Source organism: Phaenicophaeus curvirostris, chromosome 7 (genome assembly GCF_032191515.1).
Source record: "Phaenicophaeus curvirostris isolate KB17595 chromosome 7, BPBGC_Pcur_1.0, whole genome shotgun sequence".
NCBI classification, from domain to species: Eukaryota; Metazoa; Chordata; class Aves; order Cuculiformes; family Cuculidae; genus Phaenicophaeus; species Phaenicophaeus curvirostris.
Window position 1 is genome coordinate 25,132,677 of NC_091398.1, and position 16,197 is coordinate 25,148,873.

A 16,197-nucleotide genomic window follows, 5' to 3' on the forward strand; every position below is an offset into this window, starting at 1 on the left:
ACAATTTTTACATAACGTTCAGCCTGAACCTCCCCTGGCGGAGCTTGAGGCCATTCCCTCTTGTCCTGGCCCCTGTCACTTGGGAGAAGAGGCCAGCACCCTCTTCTCTACAACCTCCTTTCAGGTAGTTGTAGAGAGCAATGAGGTCTCCCCTCAGCCTCCTCTTCTCCAGGCTAAACAACCCCATCTCTCTCAGCCGCTCCTCATAAGGCCTGTTCTCCAGCGCCTTCACCAGCTTTGTTGCTCTTGTCTGGACTCGCTCCAGAGCCTCAACATCCTTCTTGTGGTGAGGGGCCCAGAACTGAACACAGGATTTGAGGAGCGGTCTCACCAGTGCCGAGTACAGAGGGAGAATAACCTCCCTGGACCTGCTGATCACGCCGTTTCTGATACAAGCCAAGATGCCATTGGCCTTGTTGGCCACCTGGGCCACTGCTGGCTCATGTTCAGTCGCTGTCAACCAACACCCCCAGGTCTTTCTCCTCCAGGCAGCTTTCCAGACAGACTTCTCCTAGTCTGTAGCTGCACAGGGTTGTTGTGCCCCAAGAGCAGGACCCGGCATTTGGCCTTGTTAAACCTCATGCCAGTGGTCTCAGCCCAGCGGTCCAGCCTGTTCAGATCCCTTTGCAGAGCCTCCCTACCCTCCATCAAATCCACACTTCCACCCAGCTTAGTATTGTCCGCAAACTTGCTAAGGGTGCACTCAATGCCTTCATCCAAGCCCCCGTGGGAGCCACAGCTCCTCCGAGCCGTGGAGCCACAGAAGCCTAAGGGCAAGGGGGAGCCCAAGAAGGTCAGTGAACCCCTCTCCCCGTGCCCAAGGGGACAGTTCCCACCCAGGGAGGTCCCCTCCAACCCTTCTCCTCCCCTGCCCCAACCCCAAAAGACACAACACGGCTCCTCACTGTGTGACAGAGCTCCTGGCTCTTGGGTGCCATGCTGCGAGGCCCCAACGAGCAGGGAAGGGGCACAGAGAAAAGGGTCAGCAACGCAAACTGTGAGAGATGCCTGGGAAAGGCCCCAGCAGGAAGAAAAGGGAGCACCGAACAGGGCCAGGAGCGAATTTCATTGATCGCAAAAATGCCACAGCCACCCAGTAGCACAACTGAAGACAGGGAATAATCCAGGAATCGCCTGACAGCCTGTTCCTGCGGCGGTGTGAAAGACAACATCGGTTTGCACCGCTGCACAGCACCTGTCTCCTTTCATACCCCTCCTGCCACCCACCCTCCCAAGGCCCTCCCTTACCTCCCCCAGACCCTGAGAGCCACGTTTGACTGTGCACCCCAACCCTCCCCCCAAACAAAACCAAGGAAAGTTAAAATTATTTACACTTTTAGCCATTTAAAAACCCAATAAAATAAGATTGCATATGTCCTACTGGGACCGTGGGCGTTAGCAGCAGCTACAGCTAGCTCGGGACTCTGCGTGCAAAACGAAAGACAAACAGAAGACAGACCAAAATACTGCACCATTACTAGGAAGCATTTGCTGGGGTTGGTGTTTTGATTGTGGCATAAGGCTTCTAGGAGCCGGCTCCTCCCCAGCCGTGGGGCTGGGGCATCTCCCACTCAGCCAGCAAAGGCCAGGCTCTAGAGGGATGGAAAGGATTTGTTATTCCAGACACAGCACATTAACACTGAGGCATTTCCATCCCAGTCAACACAAACATCTAAAAACCCACTGCACGTTGACTGTGTGAGTTCTTCCTTCTTTCCAGTGATGACAGAGGAAAAGGGGGTGCGTGAAGAAGACCTAAGACATAGATGCTGCTGTCATCACTGCCTCCTCCTCATCTCCTTGCTTTGGCAGCTCAGCAAGTGCAGGGGAGGGGGGAGCGGGAGCAACAGGAGACTCTTGAGCCTCCTGCTCCTCTCCAAGCCCCAGCTCTACATCTATCTGCTCCAGCTCCCCCTGATCCAGTAGCTCAAAGTCATCTGCTTCCTCCTCATCCTCTGGTGAAGCTGCTGTCTCTGTCTCCACCACTTCAGTCTCTGACAGGTGTGCTTGGAAACTCAGTTTCTCTTCGGGCTCAGTGGGAAGGAATTCGGAGAGGGAGGGCCCCTCACTGGCCTCCGAGGACCGCAGCAGGGCAGAGAGGGTGTTCTGCACAGCCGTGGTAATGGCAGTGGTGACGATATCCTCGCTCAGCGTGTCAATGCAGATGCCCAGGCCCGGGGCAGGGACAGTCTTTGGCTCCGCATTGCCTCCTGCTGCTTGCCCGCTCCCATTGAAGTGCGTATTTACAAAATGGAGAGGAGATGCTAGGTGAAGGATGGAGAGGTCAGAGTCCACGGCCTCCTTCTCTGCTGAGTCCAGCTCACAGGCAGTGTGGGCAAGCTCAGGACCCAGAGGCACACCAAACGCATCTTCATCGCTCTGTGGTCCCAGGTCTCTGGAATGATATTCTTCCACAGAGGGAAACTCTGCCAGGTCCTTGGAAAATGACTCCTCCGGCTCACTGTGCAGGCTCTGCTGATCCAGGTCTGCAAGGCACCAGCATTAAGGAACGGGTCCCATCACCTTGACCCAAAGCACTGACACCTCCCCCCCACCTCACCCACCAGGGCTCACTTTTAGGCATCCTCCCAGCTCTGGAAGCACAGCAGGATATGGGCTGCAGTTATTCCCTTCTCCCAGTGGCACTACTCATGTGGACCGTCCCTTTTCTCACTCTGTTCTGTGTGTTCTGTGCTCAGAAAGGACTTCCTTCTCCAGCTCATGCTCTATGCATCTAAAGCCCCCCACTGAACTCCACAGGGTCAGGGAAGTTGTACTTACTCACCTGCCTGTTCCACCGAGACACTCAAGTGACCACATCAGAGTGGTTACCTTCACATTCCTCACCACTAACCCATCTGTCTCTGAGCTTCTGACAGAGTGAGGTTTCTGACCTGTTTCACCCAGCATCACATGTAGGCATGTGACTATTCCATGTAGATATTTCTGCAGGACTTTGTGGTTGGCTTTGCTCCCTTGCTGGAATGACAATAGAACCTTGTTTTGTGGGGCAGTAACCAGAGGCAGACAGCCACTCAGGACCAGTTCATGACCCACCACAAAGCCAGGAAATGCTGTGCTGCTATTACTGTTTCCTCCTTTTAATACTTTTTCCCTTGCAAACAGCTAGGTTCTCTCTCCCAGTTTGAAGCAACAGTTTTTCTGGGACAAAATTCTTAGGGCAGCAGTGTCCCATCATGTACCTTCAGAAACGTCTGTTAGCTGTGGGGTGGTAGCCCTTGAAACAGAGAAGCCCCCGCTCTCCAGGATGGAAGCCTCCTCATCAGAGAGCTCAGAATCCGTGATTGACAGTGCCAGGGCAGTCTTTTTCACATCCACCTGCATGGAATAAAGGCAGATGTAAAAAATCCGGGGTGTCTGACTACCAGTGCTGCTTACAGGCACCTCTGCCCAAACCAGAGCTTCCAGACAGAAGTCCTTTGCTCGAGAGACTCTGTGTAGGGACAGTATGGAAGCAGAAGGGGGCTGGGCAAAATGCTCACTGCACTGCCAGCGCGGGACAGCCTCAGCTCACTGCCTTTCCTGTAATAATTCACCACCTGAGGCTTTGCCTCTCCTGAGTGAAGAACCTGAAAGAGCCAGCATAAGATGGGATCAGCCCATAGGAGTCTCAGAAGGCCTTGATCCTTCCTCTTCTCCTGGGATCACCAAGGAGCAAAACACTCCTTCTCTTCTGTATTCATGCTAGGCCTAATCAAGTCTTCTACAAGTAGCAGTGGTTCAAATATCTGCATTCCTTCAGAAGCTGAAGCTTTCTATCTCAGAGCCCAGATATATGCACAGAGCTCCTGTAAAGGAAGGCACTTGGTCCACTTCAGTGGTGCACGTACAGAAAGGTCACTGCCAGCCTGACCAAGAGCAGGAAACAATGTAAGGGACACCTGTGTTACTCATCTCCCTTTTCCAGTGGTGAGCAGTCTCCACACATTACACCAGGACAGTTGATTTCTTTAGGAGACACTTACATTCCCTAAGCATGAAGCGTGAGTGCCAAAGCAATTCTGCAAGTCAGCAGGAAGCTGGAGCATGGCTCACCCAGTCCTGCTACTGCATCACCAGGTCTGTGGTGTTGAATTCTCAATACCCAGATTGTAAACAATGGCACTCATCAAACTAATGCCCTTCTCCCTCAGGGATTTTGCAAAGAAGTGACTCAGAATCATAGAATCACTAGGTTGGAAAGGACCCACTGGATCATCGAGTTCAATCATTCCTATCAATCAGTAAACCATGCCCCTCAGACTTGCTGCTCTGCTGTTCATTACCTGAGCTGTGCTCAGACCAACTCTTGGCTCTCAAGCTGCTACAGACCAGAGAGGAGGGACTGGTTCCACCACAGCTCTTTGTGCTCTTACCACTGGGGAGAAGCCCGACAGCTCTGCCTCACTCTCACTCTCCGTCTCTGCTGTTGGCTCATCACCTGCTGCAGGCTCACTCTTCCCTTGTCGCTCTATGAGAAAGGAAGAAAGGCTTTATGTGAGACTGAAGGAGTTTTATGCCTTTATACATCACTTTCCCACTACTTCTACTGTGCTGTGAAACTACACAGGCTCCCCTGAAGCCCAAGGCTCACAGAGACAACTAATCTGCTGCTCTCATTTGCCGTTCCCAGGACTGCTCTCCCCAGAACCCTCAAGTTTCAGCCCATTCTCCCTGCTCTGCCGCAGCCTTTCACTGCACAGTGCTCGCAGACCAGCTCTCCCGCTGTCCCCTTGCTAGGGTTTCACCCTAGGAGAAAAGGTCAAGAGTGAAGACGGCTCCTTACTCCTCTTCTCGTGCTTGTGGTGCAGCGTCTCTGCCTTCATGCTGTAGTCCAGTTTCATCAGGACAGGCTCCAAACGCGTGTACATCCTCTGGATCAGCTCATGGTAGACAACCAGAGGCCAGAGCAGAATGCTGAGCACTGTGAATGTAGGATGTGGGAAGTGTGAGGGACAGACAAAGCACAATCCAGCCCTCTGTGGGACACCAGCAAGAAACTACATCAAGGGAAGCGCAGCTGAATAGCATTTGCTTTTCCATCTGACTCTGCCTAAAATCCTCATCCACACCTATTCTTACTCATTGCAAAGCTGCTTTGTTAACCAGATTTTCCTAACAGATCTCTGTTATGTTACATATTTGTGTTAAGATGAAGCGTAAGCCCTCCTCTTCAGCCACTGCATCCCAGCCCCAACAAGCAATAGAAGCCCTGAAATGAGGTTATTGAAACTAAAAGTCACCAAAACTTGTATAAGGGAGGCAGCATAGAGCTCATACGTATACGTGCTAGCAGCAGAGCACCTGAACAGTCTTCAGAGTTAGCAGGGACTCACGATGCGGAGAAAAAGGTCTTATTTGCTAAACATGCAGCTTGTTTAACAACTCTCTCTATATGGATTTGCCACTCTAGGATATGAAAGACTGCAGGTTTCTGCTTCTCTGGGACCTCACTAGCGCAGTCCCAGCCCTGGGTGAAAGAGGAAAGAAACGCTTCAGCGAGGCTCCCTCTCCCGACCCTGCAGCTGTACTGCATGCACACAGCAAAAGCAAGAGATTTCCTGGAACACACGGCCCAGCTGGATTAATAACCTAGCACAGATCCTCTCAAGAAAACCACAAGTGTGCCTCTACCAGCATACCAATAGCACAGTTAGGTCACGTCTCAGCAAACGTCAGACAAGAGAGCTGCTTATACTCACAAATGATGTAGGAGATCATTATGCCTGGAACATAGTGTCCAACTACAGCCAGAATCAGGCAGCCTGAACAGACACTCATGCAGAACTGAAGAAAGAGAGAGGAACAAACAGAAGTGACAAGAGGCAGAGATACACCTATGCAATCAGTGCAGGAAACTCAGTTAGAGCAAAATGAGGGACACTCCTAATGCAGTCAGTACACCAGCTTTGCACTGAGTACATTCAGATGCTGACAATCACAACTCAAGACAGCCTGGTTGGGTTAAGCTGTAAGCATTAGAGGTTTGAGCGCAGGAAGACCAAGGTAGCCCACGGCCCCAGTAAAATGAACCAAACCGTTACTGGACAGTTCTTTATGAAGTAAATGATGTTCCCTGAGGCTTGGATTGGGTATTGCAAATTGCCACTTCAGAGTATATGGTCCCTGCAGAGCTCATCCTTTTATAAGAAGCTCAGACTGTCCTCACAGAGACGGGAAGCTGTTATAGAGTCACTGGATGCTGTGCTACTGCTACACTATAAACCAGTTGCCAGAAGCATTAGTGGAACCCACGCTCCCACCAGACCAGGACCCTGCTCCTCTGGAAAAAGTGGAAAAATAACGGTGCAGACCTGAGGACCCAACCTGCTTTCTCCTGGGGCTTTGCTTCCAATTAATTTACATTCTATGGGCATCTCAGTGCTTGTCTCCTACTCCCTGTAGCCAGGATAGCATTTTAACAGCATAGTAGTAATCTGCAGCGATAGAAACCCACTCTTTTTGGCACACCAGACCACACCAAGCCTGAAACAATCCCAGTGGCTGGTCTGTCCTATTATTTGTGATGCTAGGGCAACTCCTGTCTGCAAACCCTTTCCAAGCAACACATATCACAGCCATCAGAACATGGTTAATGACAAGTTTCAACGCATTCAGAAACACCACTGCATTTGGACTTGGCTAGCAAAACAGGTAGGACCAGCTTAAAGGGTTGAATGGAGTCTGTGAAAGGGGTAGAGACTATAGACCCCCCTTTCTTCTCCCCACTCCTGATCCAAGAGCCAAGTGCAGCTAACCATTCACAGAAGGGGTTAAATTCAGCTCCAGTTTACAAATACCAGAAGCAAATTACTAATTATTTAAACTTCCCATGGCATAGAGTCTGAAAGGAATGAACAGCAAATGCTAAACAGGGACAGCAACTGTAAAAGTATTGATCTGATGTTCTTTCACCTCCTAGGCCACTAGTCACAGGGAAAAAAAAAGCCCCTGCACAGAAGAGAACGTATCTCCAGCTTACCTTGGCAGGATTTTGCCTCTTGTACTGTAGCAGTTCCTGCAGGTACAGCCTGAAGGTGACCCAGCTCTCTGCCAGACAGTGGCACAGCTCAGGGACACTGAGCAGGTGAGGTTGTGCCCCTGAAGTCACCCCCTCACTAGAGACAGACAAGAGTGAGAAGACGAACTTTGAGCACGGTCTATTTTGTTGTGGGGGGAACAGCTACACTGGGAAGCAGAGATCCCTTCCAAAGGCTCGACAACACTGACTGCATCTCCAACTGAACTATGAAAGAAGCTTGATTTTGGAGATGCTTTTTTCCATCAATCAGGAATAGAGCCAAGAGACACCTGACCCAAGCAGCAGCAGACACTGTGCCACAGCATCCCCGTGCCATAGGCCCAAGATGCAAAGCAGTTTACTGACAGACACACAGACAGAAGCACTGGAGGTGCAACTAGTCACGTGGTCTCCTCTGGCACCAAGTCCGAGGTAGCCAGTGTGCAATGCTCAGACCTATAACCATGGCCAAGCATGGGATGCAAGCCACACCATCACAGACAGCACATATGGCCTGCAAAAGTCACTCTAGGGGATTTCCTCTCTGGAGGATTCTTAAAATAGCCCAGGACAGATGCAGGGAAAAAATCCAAGATTTCCTAACATTAGAGCACTTCAGCGTTATTGCTACTGAAAGAACATTAGCTTTCTCCAGTCTCAAACTGTGGCTCCTGTGCTGATAAGCCGCTCCCAGTGCAGGAGAAACAGATACCAGTGTTTCTCAGCAGGAGCCATGCAGTCTATGGACAATAGCAATAACGGCAGGTGAGATGACCACACTAAATTAAGGCTTGCCCACTCTCGCCTCACCAAGGAACACATCAGTGAGCTTACCTCTCTCCTCCTGGCTCCTCTGATGGCTGTGCTGTGGAGAGAACAGAGCAGATTAGTCAGCCAAGTGACAAATACAACCCGACACTTTTACCACTTGAACAGAGCAGAGCTGGAGATGTATCATCCTTAGCTAGGGATGCACCCTAGAGACCTTCTTCATGCTCTCATGCAAGCAGGATTCACTGGCTTGGAGTCTGAGCTGTACAGGCTTCAGCGAAGCATGCCTGGAGACTCAGAGCAGCCGGAGCACTGGTCTCGAGGCGCCTCAGCACACCTTGCAACCAGTGTTGACAAACACATGGTGTGACACTTGTACCCGAGGTGCACCCTGTCACTAGCACGTGGGCTTTCCACTGCAGGGACTGTGCAGCTTGCCCCAGCGCCCCACACATCTGGGCAGTGCCATTCCCAGTGCAGTTGCCTGGCCCTTGTCATTCCCATGGGGCTGTGCCAGCATGGTCCCCGAGCTGGGTAAAGCTTCAGCTCCCACCCCAGAGCTCAGCTTGGCACTCGCAGCTCTCAGTGGAGCTACCTACCACCCAGCCCAGCCCAGTTCCTGGCAGGACGCTGTGTACCAATGCCAGAGACCTCACAGCTGTCTCCATCCTTTCCCACAGAATTAAGTAACAAATAGCAGTCTTGTGTACAATTATCTAATTTTAGAGCTCTCTAATGTCCCCTGACAGACCTTTGTGCCCGGCACAGATATAACTACACTCCTAAGGTCTGGCAGTCTGGATAAGAGTAGGGGAAAGCTTCTCCCACCCCTCTCTGCATCAAACCCTGTAGTGATCAAATCAGGACTTAACCCATGCAGTACTGAAGGGAGGAGCAGTGTTTCAGTGGCAGAGGTCACATATGATTATGCTCTGCCTTTAGATACATGGAGGGAAAAAGACTCAAATATTTCTACGACAACTGGAACTCACGAGCCTGGCTGCCCATGGATTTGGCTGTCCTGGCTGGCTCACTAGTGCCCAGGGATGCACAGGGCTCAACCAAAGCTCTTGCAGCAACACAGTCTGTATAAGTCTCATATGTCCAACATAGAATCATAGAACGCTTTGGGTTGGAAGGGACTTCTACAAATCATTTAGTCTACCCACTCTTGCAGAAGCAGAGGCATCTTTAACTCAACCAGATTGCTCAGAGCCCCATCCAGCCTGACCTTGAATGTTTCCAGGGATGGGGCCTCCACCACCTTCCTGGGCAACCTGTGCCAGTGTTTCACTACCCTCATTTTAAAATAAGCTTTTCCTTATATAAAGTCTAAACCTACCCTCCCTCAGTTCAACACACCCTGGTCATACTGTAAAGGCCTCATGACATCTGCCCTCCTCTACTGTCAGTCTAATGACCAGCAGCTAACGACCAGATTAGGACAGATACATCTTTGACACTGTCTGACCAATAGCAAACTTGGTTCAGGCCATCCAAGAGGTTCTGAAAATCAGTGGGACTCTATCCCCCACACTGCAAGTCACCACGTAAACAGGACTAAAATAAAGGTTATGTCCAAAGTCCAGGCTGCTTGTTGGAAACAGGTTTAAAAACACAACATGAGGAAAGAGGGGGTTGAATCCTCCCTGGAGACATCAGCCACGTGCAAAGCCCAAGAGTGGCAATGATGCCCCCCAGGAAACGCACAGAAGAGGTCAACATCCATCACTGCCAGCACCCAGTGAGCCTTCAGACTCCAGTTCAAGCCACAGAAGAGAGCAACTGCTCATAGCAGCCTTGCCACCATTATCCCACGACAAAGGATGTTTGGCCAAGTATGTCAGACTCCTCCTACCGCTGCAGGCACTGCACCAGCCGGCTTACACAGTGCATGGAGAGGGAGGCCGTCCGCTCGTGGGAGGAGGCGATTCTTTGAGAGCGTGACCCAGATTTCCAGTAATCAGGCCTGACAAGAGGAGTCAACTGCTCTCAGATGGGCTGCCCACCCGCTCCTCTGCCCGTGACTGTTCAGCACGGGGGCTGAGGCAGCTAGCAAGCACTCCTCACAAAGGTAGCTCAGGGTGCAAAGTGAGTATCAGGGATGCAGCTCCACCCCCATGGGGCAGTTGCTGCTCTCACACAACTGTTGTTGCTGTATTTTGTTGTTGTGCTTGGGAATCTAAAGCTGCTTAATCGCAGCATGCAGAAATCCAGCTTTATCTCAAAGCCTCATCTATTACCTGCACTAAATCACCAAATAAATGACACTTGGCGCTGGCCCGTCTGTGATGAATGGCTATACTGGTTGTACCCAGTACCAAACACGGTGCTGGGATGCTCGCTCTCTGCTGGATAGATGGATGCTCTGGATGCTCTCTGCTGGAGAGCCGTGTCAGCAATACAGTAAACGTGGTGGCACAGGAACCCCACTCCTCTCTGATCCACTGCAGTAATCCTAGCCATCCAAAATCTGCCAGCAGAGGGAGTGAAACAATTCTCCTCTGCTGCTTCGGAAGGTTTCAGAGACACTTTGGGGAGCTGCAAGAACATTTCAGCAGGCTGCAGTGTTCACATGATTTCAACTATCTGGCAAAACACAGCCTGTCTTCAAAATCAACAGCATCTTGCTTCCTGTAGTAGAACAGCCTGGCTGCCGTCTATCCCAAAGCGGTGGAGTCTTACACCAGTTGGAGGAACAAAACCCAGAGCATTTCTGACAGGACATATTCACTTAGGTAAGGCTTCAGATCATAATACTGGCTGAAATCTTGCTGTTGGAATTTCACACCAGGCTGTGGATTAATACAAACCACTTGACATACACCAGACTCTTCTGAGAGACTAGTCAGCCACACAAGTCTTTAGGTTACACACTGGTACTGATAAATTATCACTGATGGGTTCCTTGGCTCTTATAGGTTTTCAGCGCTTTCCCAGGAGGCATTTTTCATCTGTGTGTAAACTTAGCTAGAAAGCAGGGGTCCTTTTTAAGGAGTACGAGCATTCAATAGCAATGCAGAGTTTGCTGAAGCTCTTTTCTGCTACACTCTCCTACACTGACCAAAACACAGCTGCCAAACAACAGTACAGAAAACATCCCTACTTGATACCCATTTCAGGAGAAAAAAGACGTGCTTCCTCAGTCCTTAAACAATATTTAAATGCAACCTCACGTACAGGTGGTTACACATGGAGAAAATGCTCTGTGTGGGAGCTGAAAACATGCAGTTCCTTCTTACAGGACCTAAAATGGTTGTGCATTTCGCTGCTGTTAGTGCGTCCCTGATCAGAGTGTGTGAGTAACTGCAAAATACACGCTGAGGTTTTATTCCTTCAGAAGTGATGTTATTAGCAGTCACCCAAGGCACACAAAGCTGCCACAAGTTGAGGTTTGTGTATATACGCGCTAACTCTTGAAGGTGTGGTACTGACCTACTTCCAAAATCTCCAGGAAAGGCTTACAGGAAGCACTGAGGAGGAAAGCCACAAAACTGCAGCTCTGCTTCACTGGGAAGCAAGAGCCACACAAGAACCCCTAAGTATTCAGCAGTGCCAATTCAACAGGAGGCCCCTCAGGAGCACAGAATGCCACTCCTTCCTTACACAGGCTGAGGAAACACGGTCCAGTGGACCATGTCGAAATCAGGGCTGTGACCTAACCGGGTGCATCAGAAAGGCATCCCTGTTCTTTGCTTTCAGCAGCAGAAAAGCAGAAAGGAGTGAGATATGGGGAAGAACACCACTGAGGAGTAGCTCTGCGGGATGTGCACTGATTTATTGCAGACCTGATAACACAGGATTAGCCTAACCCCTGGTGTGTTGGTTTGGTTTGGGTTTGTTTTTTCCATTCCTCATCATATAAATTGACTTCAGTATGGATTTCCTATTTCTTCGGTGATAACACAACTTTCACAGGCCTGGTACTTGCCTCAATGACACCATTCTGTATTGGACACCAGGCTTTTGCATTTCTGGACTTGTTTCAAGTCAGATGTTTTGGATTGGCTTTAAACTATTCCCTCCAAAAACCAATGTGAATAAGCAGGAAATTAAATTGGGCAGTCCAGTTTGGCTGCCTAGTTACCTGAACCACACAAAGCAAACAGCTTTAAGACTGCAGCTGAAACATATCTAATCTTATCAGGATTCCTGTGAAAGCACCCTTTAAGTCAGTACCCTTTTAGGTCAAATAAAGGGCACCTTATAAACAGATACATAGAGGGGCTTTCATTCAGAAACGCTCCCTGGAGCAGGGGGGCAGGGATAGAGGGCCCCGAGCTGCCTTTGAACAGCAGCAGTAGGTGCAGTAGGCAGGTCTGGGTCCAGAATCATTTCATAAACTCCAATGAAGGAGGCACTCAAAGCAGACGGCAGTCAATCCACACCTACCATCGTTATGAGGCTATTCCTCTTGTTGCTTTTGTGTCCAATGTTGGCAAAGACCCTTCAATAAATGGGAAAGATAAGCCAAGTGATCAGACTCGCCGATGAGCAGGAGACCAGGTGCTGTTCAGCACGGGAACAATACACTCACTGTCCGTGCTGTCGGACCTCCTCATCCACTCTGCAACCTGCCGCAAGCAGAAGTGGCTCTCACCTGCGCCACCTCTTTCAGGACATAAGCCCACGCTGCACTTAACTGAAACCAATACACTTCAACCCTCCATCTCCTTCCTCCAGCTCAGTTGGCCACGTACCCTCAGATCTGGAATGACCACAACATTTGCAGGACAGAAAGGACACAGCAGAAACATCGCATCGTCGCTGTAACCAGCTTCCCAGACAAGTTACTGGGCCCCCTTAGTCACTCTCAAATGAGCAATTTTCCCCACACTCAGAGTATTAGCACACATCCTAATATTCTCACACAAATAGACAAGAGGCAGCACCAGTACCAACGCCTGCAGCTACAGTAGGAACAGGGCTTGCGTGACCTATAAGAGAGCCAGGAAAGGACTGGCTGTGGCCACGGCCCAGCAGCTGGTAACACTAGACTGGTGTCAGGAGCTATAGCCTACTCATCACGTACCTGAGAAATCAAACAGGAACCTGGGCTTCCACCTCTCTAGCAAGAGGACGCCAAGGAGGGACATGCTGAGGAGAAAGAGGGGTCGCAGGGGAGTGGAGGAAAACAACCTAGAAATCAAATGAGAAATTGTTAGGTGGGACAAAGTCAGCAAAGGGACAGCTCTTGATGAGTAAACAGATATGGCTCTGTACAGCAGAGCAGAAACACCCGCCTGCTCCTGGCCACTGCAGCAAGCATTGTATTCTGCAACCACCCACCCCCACCACAGTGCCTTCTCAGATGGCGCCTTTTCCCACCACCAGACAGCTGACTCCCTGCGCTCTGCCCCCCTGTTCCTGAGCTCCTCCAGTTGTAAAACAAGGCTAACGCTCCCTTGTACAAGCCCCTTTGAATCCTCAAGGTGGAGGCTCTAGATAACGTACATGCAGATCGCTGTAGCAGAAGACTGTTTGCTGAAAACTTTTGTCCTGTTTATCACGAGGTCTGGCATGAACTGCTGATAGAACTAAAACACATTCTGCAGTTCCTTCTAGATGTCTGTTTTTCTACCACAAACCTCTCCCTGTTTAATCAGAGCCTAGCACTTAGATAGTTTAGTTGCTCACTTGACTCTATCACGAAGCCTTTCATGTCCCTCAACAACACACTGGCCTGAGCCAAACACCAGCTCACACAACACTACTCACACACAGCCGTGCAAGCTCACCATCAAAGCGTTTATCTCCCCACTCCGTCTAGATTCAACACACAAAGCTTCCAGGACAGTGCTTGTCTCCAGAGTGGTTGCCTGCATTCCTCCTTGCCTTCAAACAAGAGCACCAGCACATCCCTCTAGCTCAGAGGAGCTCTTTCTAAGTCTCTCCAGAAACAACTGCTGAGAAAATGCATTCGCCCTCTCTCCTTTAATGAGCACTCCTTTCCAGAAAGGGAGAGCCACTCCGCTATCTTACCTTGCTCCTCTCCAGCAATTATCTGCCAATAACTAATCCTAAATGCACCAAACTCATCAGAGTCGGAGAATATTTCACCGTGCAGCACAGGGAAGGGCTGTACTCCCCACCAAGCCACAGGAAGCAACAGAGGACTTGGAAGACAGATCTGCCTCTCTGCGCAGCACAGAATGAAAGCCACACATTTTCCAAGGGTTTACAGGATCTGTCATGATGTAAACAACGTTTTATCCATTCTCATGGGACAACAACTCTGAGCCTAACAAGTCAGCTCTGGAAGAATTTCCACTTATTCCGCCTCACTTATGGGTGGAAGTTGAAGGATGCTGTCTGAATCCTCCATGGGGCATAATTTATTTCTCCCCCTCCACAACATTTAAACCGCTCTCTGCCATCCCATATTCTGGGTACTATTTGTTCCTCTCAACTTGTTGACACATGGTCCCTTTGCCATCACTGGGTACCACCCCTGCCATCTCAGGCACATCTCTCTCCCTCTCACAAACTGCAAAGCTCTGTTTTCAGATCTTTCCAGCTGGCACAAGAACCACAACCATTTAAGCACCCAGCTACCACATACGCCTCTGGTAATCATATGGATGAGGGAGCAAAATGTAAGAGGCCTCCTCAGAGTGCCTTCAAAGGCTGTTTGGTCACATATTCTCCTCTCCTCTGACTTCAGAGCCTGTCCCTTCCTATTCCGTATGCATCTAATATTTAACTCTTTCTCTGTCCAGTTTTGACCTTTCCTGCTCGCCTAGAGCGTTTTTGCCAGTGAAACTGACTCACTGTTTATACAAACAAACAGGATGTTTTTCATTCCCATCCGCAGCTGGGCTCTGCCACTCACAGCTCCGGTTGCCATTGCGTGGCCCGAGAGGCAGCAGAGAAGGGAAAGCAGGGCTGCAGCGTGAACCGAGTGACTTCAGCCTTCGTACGAAAAATCAGCATCCCAGTTTTATTTTCCACGTGTGAAAAATCAGCATCCAAAGATTAACAAGCAAGAAGGGCTCAAACGCAACGCTGCAGGGCTGACGGGCTGTGGTTATGGGGTGAAGCCAACCAATACAGCACGGATGCAAAAATTCACTAAAATCACCTTCTTTGATTGTGCAGATCAAAAGGAGGCCCAGAAACGAGCGTGTAGCTCGTGGACTGAGGCATAACACACTAGTGAGTGAGAAGGGGTCATACACAACGCCACAGGGCTGACTGGCCGTGGATACGGGGTGAAGCCAACCGATACGGCACGGATGCAAAAATTAAAGAGACGTGTCTGGGTGAGGCTCTGTCCGGCGCTTGGACATCATGGGGTGGTCCCTAAGCACGCTCCCAGCATCGCTCCCTCAGGGAGGGACCTGGATGTGCTTGGTGGAGCAGAACAGCGGGGCAGCCGTAGGCACAGCGCACCCCGCGGTGTTCGGGGATGCAGGGTGCCGGGCTTCCCTGCACAAACCCGGAGGGTGGGCACCCCGGGGCGGCTACACCAGCACAAACCTTGGGCACCACCGGAGGGCTGCACAACGTCAGACCGCGGGCACCGACGGGGCAGCACTCGGGGCTGCGGCTGCGCGGCTTCGCTGCACAAACCGGGCCCGCGGGCACCACCGGGGAGGCCGCACAGGGCCTCGCTGCGCAAACCCGGCCGGTGGGCACCCCGGGGCGGCCGCACCTGCCTCGCTGCAGCGGCACAGCCCGCGGGCACCGCCGCGGCGGCGCTCGGGGCCGCGGCTGCTCCCACAAACCCGCCCCGCGGCCCGGTGGCGCAGCCGGGAGGCTCCGCGCCTCCGCCCCGCTCACCATAGCGCCCCGCCGAGCGCGGCGGCAGTGACCAGGCTGTGCAGCGGGCTCTCCCACACCAGCAGCCGCTGCGCCGCCGCCAGCGCCGCCTCCCAGCCCCGCAGCCGCTGCCGCAGCGCCGCCGCCAGCCGCTCCGCCGCCGCCGCCGCCTCCTCTTCCTCCTCCTCGGCCGCCGCGGCCGCTTCCTCGCCGCGGCCGCTCGCCATGGCCGCGGGACGGGATGGGTGGGTGGGGAGGGAGGCGCCGCTGTCACCGGCCCGGCCGGGCGGCACCGCCTCACGGGGACCGGCGGCGTCGGAGCCGCGCGCGTGCGCAGCCCCGCCCCCCGCGCCGCCCGGCAACGGAAGCGCCTACGAAGCCCCCGCCCCCCCCTCGCGGCGGGCGGAACCGGAAGCGCCCGCGCGGCCCCGCCGTCCGAGGGGCCGGGCGCCGCGCGGGCGCTGCTGGGGAGGAAGCGCCGCGCGCGCGCCCACCCGCGCTGGGAGAAGGGCGCGCGAGAGGCCACGCCCCCTCCCCCCGTTACCGGAAGGGGAAGGCGCGCGGCAGGGGCGCGGCCCAGCAGGGGCTTTGACGGGTCCGGTCCGGTCGCGGGTTTCGGCCTCGGCGCGGCTCGCCACCCCGCA

At 52.1% G+C, this 16,197-nt stretch overlaps 1 protein-coding gene across 1 annotated transcript; it reads right to left on the minus strand.

The window, feature by feature from the left end:
- Positions 1 to 901: 901 nt before the first annotated feature.
- RETREG2 (reticulophagy regulator family member 2) lies at positions 902 to 15,813 on the minus strand. The gene is made up of 9 exons (XM_069861291.1): positions 15,575 to 15,813; positions 12,825 to 12,931; positions 7,856 to 7,886; positions 6,983 to 7,118; positions 5,703 to 5,787; positions 4,787 to 4,924; positions 4,377 to 4,471; positions 3,204 to 3,339; positions 902 to 2,486 (listed from the first exon to the last, which is right to left on the minus strand). Exons 1-9 carry the CDS (start codon positions 15,778 to 15,780, stop codon positions 1,756 to 1,758), a joined length of 1,665 nt encoding a protein of 554 aa, XP_069717392.1. The 5' UTR covers positions 15,781 to 15,813; the 3' UTR covers positions 902 to 1,755.
- Positions 15,814 to 16,197: the final 384 nt, after the last annotated feature.

What these genes read in the sequence shown, in the direction of transcription:
- RETREG2 (XM_069861291.1), bottom strand. Translation starts at nt 15,780, where the DNA reads ATGGCGAGCGGCCGCGGCGAGGAAGCGGCCGCGGCGGCCGAGGAGGAG. An exon ending in GTTCCTGTTTGATTTCTCAG is followed by an intron (nt 7,887 to 12,824) that starts GTACGTGATGAG and finishes TTCTCTCCACAG; the next exon opens with CACAGCCATCAGAGGAGCCA. An exon ending in AGAGGCAAAATCCTGCCAAG is followed by an intron (nt 5,788 to 6,982) that starts GTAAGCTGGAGA and finishes CTCTTTCTTCAG; the next exon opens with TTCTGCATGAGTGTCTGTTC.